The following is a 13,135-nucleotide window of genomic DNA, read 5'->3' as shown; positions in this document are numbered from 1 at the left end:
CTGCGCCCCATCCCCCCGCGGCCGGCCGGTTCCAGCCCGTACCCCGCGTCGGTGTCCGCGTCCCCTCCCCCGGGCCCCGCCATGGGCCTCACCGTGTCCGCGCTCTTTTCGCGGATCTTCGGGAAGAAGCAGATGCGGATCCTCATGGGTGAGGCAGATCAAGCGCGCGGCCCGGGCCGGGGCGCCGGCCTCGGCGCAGCCCTCCCGCCCCCGCGTCCCTCCAGCCCAGCTTCCCTGGGTTTCTGACCCCGAGTCACCCACCTCCTAACCCTAACCGAAGCCTCTGCTCTCGGGCGGGTCCCGGTCCGCCGCGGCGCCTTCGGGGCCTGAGACCCGGAGTTGTGGGCCTGGGTGGGGTGAAGCTCCTCCGCCCGAGCCCGGCTGGTAAGAAGGGAGGATTCCGCCCTTGGAGACGACTTTTCAGAGGAGCGCGGCCTTCCTCGCGTGCCCCTTACCTCCCCGTCCTCTCCTGGCTGTGTCCCGCCGTGGAGGTAGGAGTTGGCTCAGGCCATCCAGACTGCCCTCCAGGCCCCAAAGGTAGATACCAGCGCTCACCTGGAGGCGCTCCCGCTCTCCGCCCCCATCACCGTCAGCTGTCCTGGCCTCTCCCTTTCCCTTTCCGTGGTCTCTAGGGGGCTCCCTCGCTCCCATCTCCACCCGTGCCCCTTCTTCGTTGCAGTTGGCTTGGATGCGGCTGGCAAGACCACAATCCTGTACAAACTGAAGTTGGGAGAGATTGTCACCACCATCCCCACCATAGGTGAGCCTGGGCGAGACAGGAAAGGGTGGGAGCGCCGCGACGAGCCTTCCCGGGGTTTGCTCCAAGTTCTGCCCAAGGCCCTTATCTGGAGCGGGCCCTGACACCAGATAGGGCTACTTGCTGAAGTGGGTCACGGTATCTCTATGTGCCGGATGGTGCCAGAGTCAGGGTGGATGGGAAGCAGTCCCCGCCCGGTCTGTTCACCACAGGTCCCCTGGGTCCGTTCCCCATCACTTGATTATGCTTTGTGGTTGTGCGTCTCTACTGAAATCCGAGTAGTTTAAAAGAAAGAGTTCCTTCTTTTCAGGACTTTATCTCTCTTATTTTCTCCCCCAATTATCTGCAGGCTTCAATGTGGAAACAGTGGAATATAAGAACATCTGTTTCACAGTGTGGGACGTGGGAGGCCAGGACAAGATTCGGCCTCTGTGGCGGCACTACTTCCAGAACACTCAGGTAGAGTGTGTGGGGGACTCCCCAACCCCCGGGGAAGAGGAGCTAGGACTGCTGAGATGTGGTCCTGGCCTGGGCCTCCAGGCCAGGGAAAAAACCCTTCCTTTCCATAATTGCTCGTCTCCTCATCCTTCAAACTTGCCTTGGTGGTCTTCTGAGCTTTAGCCACCTTAGACTTACTCTGGGAAGCAGGGTTCTGGTGCCACACTGCTGGACTTAGCTCTCATTCAAAGGTCTTTCCCTGGTTCCTTGCACATGTTTTAGATGGACTGCTTCCTTCCTGCAGGCAGAGGCTTTAACCTTTGCAGTGATATTTCTAGTTTATACCAGGATTTCTGTAGAGCCTAAGTGGAAGTTACTAGATGAGAAGGGTTGGCACAGTTCAAGGGAAGAAGAAAAGGTCTGACTTGGGTGTATCCCAGGCAGGGGTAATCACTTCTTCCTTCCTACCCACCCAGGGCCTCATCTTTGTGGTAGACAGTAATGACCGGGAGCGGGTCCAGGAATCTGCCGATGAACTCCAGAAGATGGTGAGTACCCAGACCCCTAGAAACAGAGCTTGGGGATAGAAAGATCTCTGTGATATGATGAGAGTCAGCCACCTTGTAGACATTGGAGGCTGGGAATGTGAGTTTCTCTTTGTGGACACTGACGTGTATCTTGTTCTGTTTTGGACAGGACTGACTTTTGCTGTGAATTCTTATGCTTTTACAGTCTAAGAAGTTGATGGGGAGAGAATTATATGTAGTGGAAAGAAAAGCCATCTCCAACCCATCAAGATTTGGGCATGCACACACACATGCCTGGCATGTTTCTCAAACTGCTGGACCCAGAATTCAAACAGTGGTTGGCCATATGGAATCTGGTTCCCATTGCACTGCACAGGGCTAGCCCAAGGAAAGTTACCTTACATTCTTGGGGTTTTCCTTATTGAAGTTTTGTCAATTTGCCCAGAGAAAGCATTCAAATTAGGAAAAGGCCTTTTCTGGGGCCAGCTAGTGGTGTGGTAGTTAAGGTACTGGATCCTACATGGCTGACTACACAGTTTGAGTCCTAGATCTGGCGTCTTGAAATACACAACTAGATATATATGTGTATGTGCCCAAAGTCCCAAAGGGAAGGAGAAATGGAGGAGAGATTGTGGCTTGGCCATACCCCATGAGGGATGCTTTCTCACTTTCCCTCTCTCTCTCTCTCTGGCAAATTGGCAAAGTACAACTCTGTGTCTTGTGGCCAGCAATGGACTATATGATACTGTATTTTTTCCACAAAGAAGCTAGAAGATTGAAAGGGGGGCTTTCCAACACAGCAAAGAAGAGGGAGCCTGAGCACTACATTTCCACCTCTCTTCTCCCCTCTCAGCTGCAGGAGGATGAGCTGCGGGATGCGGTACTGCTGGTATTTGCCAACAAGCAGGACATGCCTAACGCCATGCCTGTGAGCGAACTGACTGACAAGCTGGGGCTACAGCATTTGCGCAGCCGTACGGTAAGGGTCCTGCTAACCTTGCTCCTAGGGGAGCACAGGCTGGGGCAGGGATATAAAAGCATCTCCTTAGGGCCAGTAGGTAGTGTGTTGGTTAAGGTGCTCGACTCCCACATGGCCAACCATGGTTCAAGTCCCAGACCCAGTGGCATCAAAAGCATACCTTGCATATGTGCATGTGTGCCCAAAATCCAAGAGGAGAATGGAGGAGAAGGGATTATGGTGTGGCCAATCCCCCTTGGGAGGTAATTTCTTACTTTCCTTTTCTATGTCTCTGGCAAGTGTATATACTCTATGGGGGGATGGAGATAATCTTTTTTTTTTTTTTCCCTCTGCCAACTGACCTCTTTCTTTCCTTTCCACAGTGGTATGTCCAAGCAACCTGTGCTACCCAAGGCACAGGCCTGTATGATGGGCTAGACTGGCTGTCCCATGAGCTGTCAAAGCGCTAACCAGCCAGGGGCAGGCCCCTGCTGCCCGGAAGCTCCCGCGTGCATCCCCGGGACGACCAGACTCCCGGACTCCTCAGGCAGTGCCCTTCCCTCCCACTTTCCGACCTACCCCCTGCCCCCCTGCCCCAGACACAGGCCTCTGCTCCTGCTCCTGCCTGCATGTTCTCTCTATTGTTGGAGGCTGGAGCCTCGCTCTCTGGGCACAGAGGGGTCCGCTCTCCTGCCTGCTGGGACCTGTGGAAGGGGCTTCCTGGCCAAGCCCCCCTTTTCCAGAGGAGGAGCAGGGATCTGAGTTTACTTTTGTTTTCTGTGTTTTGGGTGTACCCTTGGGGCCAGGATGGGGGGGACAGTGAGGGCTCCGGGTGGTGCTATGATGTGGCACTGGATATTGAGTAATAAATTTGCTGTGGTTTGTACACAGTGTTGTCTGTAGCTTGGAAGTCGTCTGTGGCTTAGAAGCGGGAGGCTGGGTTGTGGGTGCAAAGAGACAGCATGGTAGACTCCCAAAGCTAAGGCTGCAAAGTCAGTGCCCTACCCAACACACACACGCGTGCACACACATGCACACACACACACACACCCCTATCCCTTCGTTCAGCTCAGCTGCTGCTTCCTTATTTGGGGGCTAGAAATACCATAGGATTTCCAGTGGGAGAACTCTCATTCATTCTCCAGTTCCAAAGAGCCTTTGCTGAGGGTCACAGCAACTACCTTCATGCTTCTATAGACCACATAACTCTACTCTCCATCCTTCTAGCTACTTGGAATAGTGGTTCTTAAGGACTGCTTTGCATGTTAAAATTTGAATGAAGGCAGGCTAGGTGGCATAACAATAATATACCTATCATATGGAGCCAGATCCATACGGAAGACGGTGGATTCAGTACGCTGGTGGACCTGTACGTACCAAGCACACACGCCCAAGATCCTGGCTGCCTAGGAAGGCTGGGGGCAGATCATGATGTGAGACCCTGTTGAGGGAGCTTCTCTTTGTCTTTATCTCTCATGAAAGAGAGAAAAAAAAATCTTAAAAAATAATGGAGAGAAATACATGACAAAAATACAGGTACTGTGTCAGCCCCTTAGCCTGGTGGTTAAGGGAGTTGAGTCCCAAAGAGCTGATCACACACTTGGAATCCCAGCCCCAACAGATTAAAAAACATATGTGCATGCCCCAAAATTCCAGCAGGATGGAGAAATGGAGAAGCAATTACAGCATGATCGTACCCCATTTGGGAGTGCATTCTCCATCTCTGGCTAGCACATGTACCCTCTGGCAACTTAGAAAAAATAACGTTATGAGTATCGAGGCACAGAAAACGTGATTCATCAGGACTAGTGTGGGGCCCAACGGTGACCTTTAAAATTCCCCAGATCGGGAACCAGCAGTTGGTGTAATGGCTATGTCGCTGGACTCCCACGTAGTCGACCGCGGTTCGCGTCTCAGACCCGGTGGCTTAAATCTCACGCCGGGCGCGTGTGCATGCGTGCCCAAGATCCCGAGAGGAGAATGGAGGAGAAGGGATTGCGGCGTGACCATCCCCCCTGGGGGGTGATTTCTCGCTTTCTGTCTCTATGTCTCTGTCTGGCAAGCGCACGCGCCCTATAGCAAAAACCTCTCAAAAAAAAAAAAAAATTCCCCAGATAGGCCAACTAGTGATTAAGGTGCTGAACTCTGCATGGTCAACTGGTCAACTCCACATAATAAGGTTGATCACAGTTCCAGACCAACAGCACAAAAATACCAGGCAAATGTGTGTGTATGTACCCAGGATCCCGAAAGGAAGGAAATGGAGAAGGGATGGTGACATGACCATTCCCCATGGGGATGCTTTCTCACCTTGCTTTTCTCTGGTGAGTGTATGTTCCCTCTGGAAAATTTTAAAAAAAAAATCCTCCCCCCTCCCCGGATGATTCTGGCAATAATAGTCTATTAGCCAATTTTACAAAACACGAGTGAAGCCTAGGGGTTACAGTTCCTCACTGCACACCACTGAGACTCAATACCTGGGAAAATCCAATCTATAGGAAATAGGAGGAGGTGAATGAGGAACCAGAGTGTGGGCTGGTTACCAAGTGTGGCTAACTACCCACCCCTCTTTGGATCTCAGCAAAACTTAGGCAATACCTATCATCACCACCCTCACTTCTTTGTGCCTTTCTCCTTTTCCTTGCAAGTTACCAATTTTTCCAGGTTCTAGACTGGGTTTTCTCCACAAGCTTTTCAGGAAGCAAGTTCCAGAGACAGAGACCCTTTGGAGGAAAAAAGGCTGATGTCCTCAAAGACAGCTCTGGCTGGCAGCCCAGCTAGCTGTCCTGCCCATCAGCAGTACAGCTGGGGACTGAGGTGGGGAGCTTGCCCAGTGCTCTTCCTACCTAGACCATTCTCTCTACCCAAATCCTGAGCCAGCTCTTCCTGATGAACATGAGTCATTCGATCCTCACTGGTTACCTAGCTAGGGTTTTCTCACACTTCCCGCAAAGTAACTTCTGAGGCACTTTGGCCTCATCCTCCCAAGTGCCATACAAGCTGATAGATTTTTTTGAATATTTAAAAAAAAAAAACAAAAAACAAAAAATCTTGAGCTGCAGGGAGCCAAGCAGAACCCACTTCCTAGGGAGGAAAACAGTTGATTTCTACCCTGTTATCAAAATGAGAAACAGGTAAAAAAAGTGAAGGACAAGCCTTAAGTCGCAGGCTAGGTCATGATTCCCAGTCTTAGCTCAGCCTACCTTGGTGCCTAGAGCGGCACGGGGAAGTGTACGCCAGGGGCTCTGGACCCAGCTCCTCTGGACCATGGATTGATGTTGCTGGGCCAGTGCCCTTTCCTTGCTGGGGTGGGATAAGAGGCAACCCTCATAGTCACAATGCTCCCGGGTCACAGAGGCACTGGGCCCAGGTCAGCCTCTGCTTGGGAAGTTCCCTCTGGGGACATCTTCTGGTGGGTACTACGGGCCTTATTCCAGGCCCTATGGCCTGTGGAACCTCACCACTGGGGGGAAGGCTGGGCCAAAGGGAGTCATCAGCTGTGGTGCTGGCCCCATGGATGAGGTGGAGTGGACACACAGACACCCCAAGGCCGAGGACCTAAGGGTCGGGCTCATCAGCTGGGCAGGAACCTACCTGACCTCTGAGCCATATAAAAATACGATCACTGCTACAGCGAAGAGTTTGGGCAAGAGACAGGTAACAAAGCAAACCTGTACAGGAACCAGTTTTCCAAATGACCAAGTTCGCTGTGTGTATGTGGGGGTGGGGGTGGGGGGGCAGCGATGGCCTCATCTCTACTCACTTTCCAGCCTCTGCCATTGCAAGTCAGGACCCTTTTCAAACCAGGCTTTTGCTCACAGTCTCCATTGCTCCACCTTCCCTCTCTCAACCCATTCCACAAATGAAACCTTGCCCTGGCCTTTTTGCCTTGTCCTGCTCTGACTGTTCCCTGCCCTGATCCCAGCACAGCGTGGCTGAGTCATCACAAAGAGGAAAGGCACAGAGCACAGGCAGAATTATGGGTGTCCAGAGAAGCTGGAATAAAAAACTATGGCAAGGCCTGTATTTCTGTTCTGGTTGTGGTTTGAGAACAAAGTACTCTGGAAGCCCTAGCAGAGTGGGTCTTCATTTAGAAACTAACGTATGCCACTCTGAGGTGGATACTGGAGTAAAGCAGGAGCAGAGTCCTCACTCTCATCATAAGGTTGATCACAGCTGAACCAGACAATTGCATCTCAACTGTCTGTGTTCCAGTCTCAGGTGCCCAGAGCCTGCACCTGCCCGTAAGCACTCTTGCTTTTCTCCAGCCATTGAGAGGCAGCCTTTCGGATAGAGGTATTGGCTGAATATGCTGCCCAGAAGTAACGGTGAGGATGAACGAAGTAAGATTTAAAGCATTTATTGGAAAATTAGGTTTTGAAGGATGATATCATAGAAGGGAGAGGGAGGTTTACCTTCTGTTAGCTAGAGAAGATGAGCATCTTGAACTCTGGACCTTGAGAAGCCCTATGACTCCAGTAGTGGAGGGATCCAGAGATCTTTGGATTGTTGTTTGGGAGATAATAGCAAGGAAACACCAAGGCTGACCTAGAGAGGCAGGTGGTTGGTCTCAGTGAAGGTGCTGGAGGGATGCCAGCGTCAGTGGTTGTAGGGCTCCAGTGACAACATTAATTTCCCTCTTCTCCTTCCTGATACCTCCAGACCTGGGAGCTCCTGGTGAGCAATGAGCACGATACACAGGCCGTGGTACGACTAAAGAGCTTGCAGGGCCTTTACCTTCTGTGTGAGGGGGATGGCACTGTGTGCTATGGCCGGCCAAGGACCAGTCACCATGGGTGCTTCCTACTCCGCTTCCACCGGAATGGCAAATGGACCCTCCAGTGTATAATTTCTGGTCGTTATCTGGAGTCTGACGGTGAGGATGTGTTCTGCAACTCCCGGGTCCTCTCAGCTTACCACATGTGGACCCCCAGGCCTGCCCTGCATGTCCACGTGATCCTCTATAGTCCCATCCACCATACCTATGCCCGGGCCGATCCCACCATGGGCCGCATCTGGGTAGACGCAGCAGTTCCCTGCTTGGAGGAATGTGGCTTTCTGTTGCATTTCCAAGAAGGATGCTATCACCTGGAGACCTCTACACACCACTTCTTGTCCCATGTAGACCGGCTGGTCTCCCAACCCTCATCACAGACAGCTTTTCACATGCAAGTGCGGCCTGGAGGGCTCATAGCACTGTGCGATGGAGAAGGAGGCATGTTATATCCACAGGGCATGCATCTGCTCCTGGGCCTGGGCTCTAATCCCTTGAGGGGTGAAGAGTGGTTCATCCTACAGCACTGCCCAACCTGGGTCAGCCTCAGGCCAAAGACTCGAAGATTCATCTCAGTCATCTGTGGCAAGTGCTGGGTCCAACAGAACCATGGAGGGAGGAAGGGCTGGCTGCTGAAAAGAGGAAAATGTTTGGGATCAGCAAGGACTTTTGAGCCTACTAGTTCTGGGGTCCCAAGGAAAAGGGCAGAAGCAGGGATGTGGGCTTTAGGGGAAAGTCACCTGGGTTTTCTCCAGGCTTTATGGTCAATATAGCTTATTAAGGTTGAAAGGGGCAAGTAAAGGAAAGCCCTAGCTATAAAGGATGGAGGAGGGGATGAGAGTGAGTCCAAACTCAGGCTTCTACTGACAAATTCTTCTTCTGTAGATGCTGAGGTGTATGCTGCCTCTGAGCGCTTGACCCCAATGTCCTTGTTCCAGTTTGAATGTGACAGTGAGAACCTCACCTTGCAACTTCGTTCAGCCAATGGTTATTACCTAGCCCAGGTGAGACCTTGGCTTTCTGAGCAAGAGATACCTTATGCCTGAGCTCTCTCTCTAGGCATATTTTCTTCTTCTGCAAGTCAAATTACTAGATGGTGAGGTGAGCTGTTGAGGCCCTTGTCTATACACACTCATTTTTACCCAATAGGACCTCTTAAAAAAACAAAACAAAGGGTCAACAAGTGGCATGGTGGTTAAGGCACTGGACTCCCACTTGGCCAATGAGGTTCGAGTCCCAGACTCACACTGGGACTGGAAATACACCAGATACCTGTGTGTAAATGCCCAAGATCCCAAGAGGAAAATGGAGGAGAAAGGATTGCAGCATGGCCATTCCCTTGGGGGGCGATTTCTCACTTTCTCTCTCTTTGTCTCTCTCTGTGTCTCTGGTGAACTATAGCAAAAACAAACAAACAAACAAACAAACAAACAAAAAAACCAGCAACAACAACAACAAAAAAGAAAAACCCTCTTAAAAAAAGTTTACTGAGGTATTACTTAAATATTAGCTCATTAAGAAAGTCATGACACATTTTTTGCATAGAAAAACATGGAAAATTACATGACTTTTCCAATGACCTAATATATGTAAATTTTATACTACATATATCATGTATAAATTATGTATATAAATATATTATGTATACTACATATGCATAGTGTATGAGAGAAATGCACCCATTTTAAGTGTAAAATTAAGTAAATTTTGACAAATGTTTACACCCATGCAACCATGCCACAACCATACATACCACAAGTTAGAAACTATTTCTACTCCTGCAAAAATTCCCTTTTGCCCCTTTGCAGTTTTTCTCCACCCTGGCCCTTCACCCCCACCACTGCCACTTATCCATGTTCTGTCACTGTGAATTAGATTTGCCCACTTTAGAATTTCATACAAATGGGGTCATATGGTACATATAGTATGTATGCTTCTTTCGCTTAACTCAATTTTGTCTTTGTTTTTCTTTTAATTTGCTATAAAGTGCACACATTCACCTGAGAGAGACAGAGAGAGAGAGAAAGGGAAAGTGAGAAACCACCCCCCAAGAGGGGATGGCCACACCACAATCCCATCTCCTCCATTGTCCTCTCAGGATTGGGCACGCATGCAAACACATTTGTCATGTTTTTAAAGCCTCTGGGTTTGGGGCACAAATTATGCAGTCAGTCATGTGGGATCCAGCTGCCTTAACAACCATGCCACCAGCTGGCCCATTACACAATTTTTTGTTTAATTTGTGATTTTGCATACAGTTCAGTAATTCATTCTTTTTCATTATTGAATAGTATTCTATAATACTATTGTACTGTTGTTTCCAATTTGGGTTAATATAAATGAAGTTGCTATGAATATTTGTGCATAAGTCTTTTTGAGAGCATATACTTTCTTTTATTTTGCGTAAATACCTATGAGTGGAATTACTAAGTTACATGATAGATATGTGTTTAACTTTATAAGAAAATATAAAAGAACTTTCTTTTTTGATTATTTATTTAATTTCACTTATTATTATCATTTTTTAAAAAAATTTACTATAGGACACAGGTGCTCACCAGAGACAGAGAGAAAGTGAGAAAGCAAGCCACCAGATCTGGGACTCAAACAACAGTTGGCCATCTGTGAATCTAGCGCCTTAACCTCTGCGCCACCTGCTGGCCCCTCAAACAGCTTTTTAAAGTGACTACCATTTTGCATTCTGGCCAGGAATGTGTAAGGGTTCTAGTTGCTTCATATCCTCATCAACACTTGGTATAGTCTATCTTTTTCATTTTAGCCACTCTAGTAGGTGTGTAATGGCATCTTATACAGCTTTAATTTGCATTTATCTTATAATTTGTCATTTAAACTTCTTTGTATATGCTTATTGTCCATTCATATATCTTCTCTGTGAGGTTTGTTAATCGGTTGTCTTATTGCCTGTTTGTTAATCGATTGTCTTATTATTAGTTGTAAGAGGTCTTTTTAATTAAAATTTATATGTACTAGTAATGTACACTAAATGTTACACGGTAATATATATGGACTGAATATATATTATCGTTTAACATATTGTAAATGTCTTCTCCCAACCTGAGCCTTGGCTTTTTATTTGCAAGTTTTTAATTCTGACGAAGTCCAATTTGTTTGCATTTTTTTTTTGAGAGGTTTTTTGCTATAGGGTGCGTGCGCTCGCCTGAAAGACAGAGAGAGACAGAGAGATAGAAGGCGAGAAATTACCCCCCAAGGAGGAAGGCCACTCCGCAATCCCTTCTCCTCCATTCTCCTCTTGGGATCTTGGGCACACACGCACATGTGCCTAGAGTGAGTTTAAACCACCGCATCTGGGACTGGAACCACAGTCAGTTACATGGGAGTTCAGCGACACAGCCATTACTCTAACTGCTGGTCCCTTGTTTGCATCTTTAATGGTTAAAAGCAGTAACCGTTTAAACCATGCTTTCTGCTTTTTTTGTCCCAAGAAATCATTGCTTACCGCAAAGTTTCAAAGAATTTCTCTTAGGTTTTGTTTCAGACATTTTATATTTTAACTTTCACTTTTATGTCTATTACCCATTTCAAAATGGTTTTGGAGTGAAGACCAAGGTTAGTTTCTCTCCATATAAAATCCTAGTCTCTTTTTTATGCTGTGCTCTGAAATACACCTCAGACTGAAGTAAGGGGAGTGCGTACCACAATGTGTTTTCCAGAAAGGATCTGAAAGCATCTCTGAGAGATGAAAAAGCTGGAGGGATGGGATGTGGGTTGAGGGCCTAGGAATAAAAAGGTTGGGAAGAAGGGCCAGCAAATGGTGTAGTAGTTACATTGCTGAACTCTCACATGACCTACTGTGGTTCAAGTCCTGGACTAGGTGGCTTGAAAACCACACTGTGCATGTGTGCACGTGTGCCCAAGATCCCAAGAGGAGAATGGAAGGGAAAGGATTGTGGTGGAGCCATCCCTTGAGGAGGTGGTTTCTCACTTTCCCTCTCATTCTCATTCTCTCTCTCTCTCTCTCTTTCTCTCTCTCTCTCTCTTGCGAGTGCACATGCCCTATGACAACCCCCCCCGAAAAAAAAAAAAAACAAAAAAACAGGACAGGAAGAAAGCTGAGACCGCCAGTCTTTATTCATCCCGGTCCTCCATATTCTCTCCAGAGGCGCCACAGGACAGTGATGGCCAACGGGCACCCACTGGAATCTGAAACCTTCTTCCGTATGCACTGGAATTGTGGCAGGATCATCCTACAATCTTCCACTGGGTGTTTCCTGGGCATCGCAGGCAATGGCCTACTGATGGCCAATGCCACCATTCCAGGTGAGTGGACAGTCTTTCTGCCAGATTATTCCAATCCAGGGATGCTTTTAGAGGGAGTTGAAATGGAACTTTTTTAAAAAAGGAGCACTAGAATTGGAGTTAGAAGATTTGGGTCTTACACTTGCTAGATCATTGAATTTTTGTTGTCACTTGAGTAAACCACCTCCAAGCCTCTGGATCTGGGGCAAAAGTTATGCAGTCAGCCATGTAGGATATCTCAACTTTTTTTTTTTTTTTGAGAGTTTTTTGCTATAGGGCGCGTGTGCTCACCAGAAAGACAGAAAGAGACAGAGAGACAGAAAGCAAGAAATCACCCCCCAGGGGGGATGGCCAAGCTGCAATCCCTTCTCCTCCATTCTCCTTTTGGAATCTTGGACATGCACGCACACGTGCCCAGCGTGAGTTTAAACCACTGGGTCCAGGACTCAAACCGCAGTTGATTACATGGGAATCGAGTGACATAGCCATCACGCCAACTGCGGGTCCCAGGAATATCTCAACTTTATTGTCCATAAAAATGCTTTCTCACAGGAGTGTCATGAGGATTAAATAGATTAACATGTCTCAAAAGAAGGAATAATGTTAAATTTTCTTGAGGTCCTCACTGTGTTAGATGCTCTCACAGACACTTCATAAACACCTAGAATAAGACTAGGCACATGGAAAAGGAGGTTCCACACGGCTCTTGTGAACTAGGTATTACAGGGCACAAGAGAAATGAAGACATTTTACTGATAATTGAGCCTTCAGCAAACAAGCTAGCAGCAGAAGAAGCCAGACCTTCAGAAGGAGGTTCCACATGACTCCTGTGAACTAGGTATTGCAGGGCTCAAGAGAAATGAAGACATTCTACTGATAATTGAGCCTCCAGCAAACAAGCTAGCGCGATCACAACAGAAAGGCAAAGAGATTCTAGATCACCTCTTTCTGCTTGCTCCTGAACATTCAGACTGAATTTCAAGAATTTGAAAGAAACACACACAAGAAATCACCGCCAGATCACAAGAAATATGGGAAAACAAGAAAATACCTCTCCTCCAAGGGAAAAGAGTAATTCTTCTTCTTCCACAAGCAGTTCGGTGAAAATCATGGAAATGTCTGATAAGGAATTTAGAGCATTCATAATGTCAAAGCTAACAGAGATGGAAGAGAAGAGAGACAATGATCTGCTAAAGAGAAAGGAGAAAGAAGTTGACAAGTTCCGGGAGATGAGGAAATTCTTGCAAGATCTAAGAGAGGAATTGCACACTTTACAAAAGACTCAAACAGAACTGTTAGAGATGAAGTCTATAATACAGGAAGTCAAAATCTCCCTTGAAAGTATTAAAAGCAGACTAGATCATTCAGAAAATAGAATCTCAGATGTAGAAGAGAAAATGGCT

The 13,135-nt window shown here is 47.8% G+C and overlaps 2 protein-coding genes across 2 annotated transcripts in view; both read left to right on the top strand.

Moving 5' to 3' along the window:
* Nucleotides 1-6: 6 nt before the first annotated feature.
* ARF5 (ARF GTPase 5) lies at nucleotides 7-3,571 on the top strand. Its single transcript, XM_006146882.3, has 6 exons — nucleotides 7-148; nucleotides 680-760; nucleotides 1,107-1,216; nucleotides 1,672-1,743; nucleotides 2,576-2,701; nucleotides 3,064-3,571. The coding sequence occupies exons 1-6, from the start codon at nucleotides 82-84 to the stop codon at nucleotides 3,148-3,150; spliced, it is 543 nt and encodes a 180-aa protein (XP_006146944.1). The 5' UTR covers nucleotides 7-81; the 3' UTR covers nucleotides 3,151-3,571.
* Nucleotides 3,572-6,050: 2,479 nt separating this feature from the next.
* Nucleotides 6,051-13,135, top strand: part of FSCN3 (fascin actin-bundling protein 3) — a 13,709-nt gene continuing 6,624 nt past the window's right edge. The window contains 4 exon segments of the mRNA XM_006146869.3: nucleotides 6,051-6,337; nucleotides 7,343-8,039; nucleotides 8,340-8,458; nucleotides 11,594-11,753. Coding sequence (XP_006146931.2) covers nucleotides 6,194-6,337; nucleotides 7,343-8,039; nucleotides 8,340-8,458; nucleotides 11,594-11,753 — 1,120 coding nt within the window. The 5' untranslated portion in view covers nucleotides 6,051-6,193.

This window comes from Tupaia chinensis, unplaced genomic scaffold (genome assembly GCF_000334495.1).
Source record: "Tupaia chinensis unplaced genomic scaffold, TupChi_1.0 Scaffold000192_1, whole genome shotgun sequence".
Lineage (NCBI taxonomy): Eukaryota > Metazoa > Chordata > Mammalia > Scandentia > Tupaiidae > Tupaia > Tupaia belangeri.
Note: the sequence above shows the minus strand (reverse complement) of the source record. Positions and strands in the feature narration are given on the sequence as shown.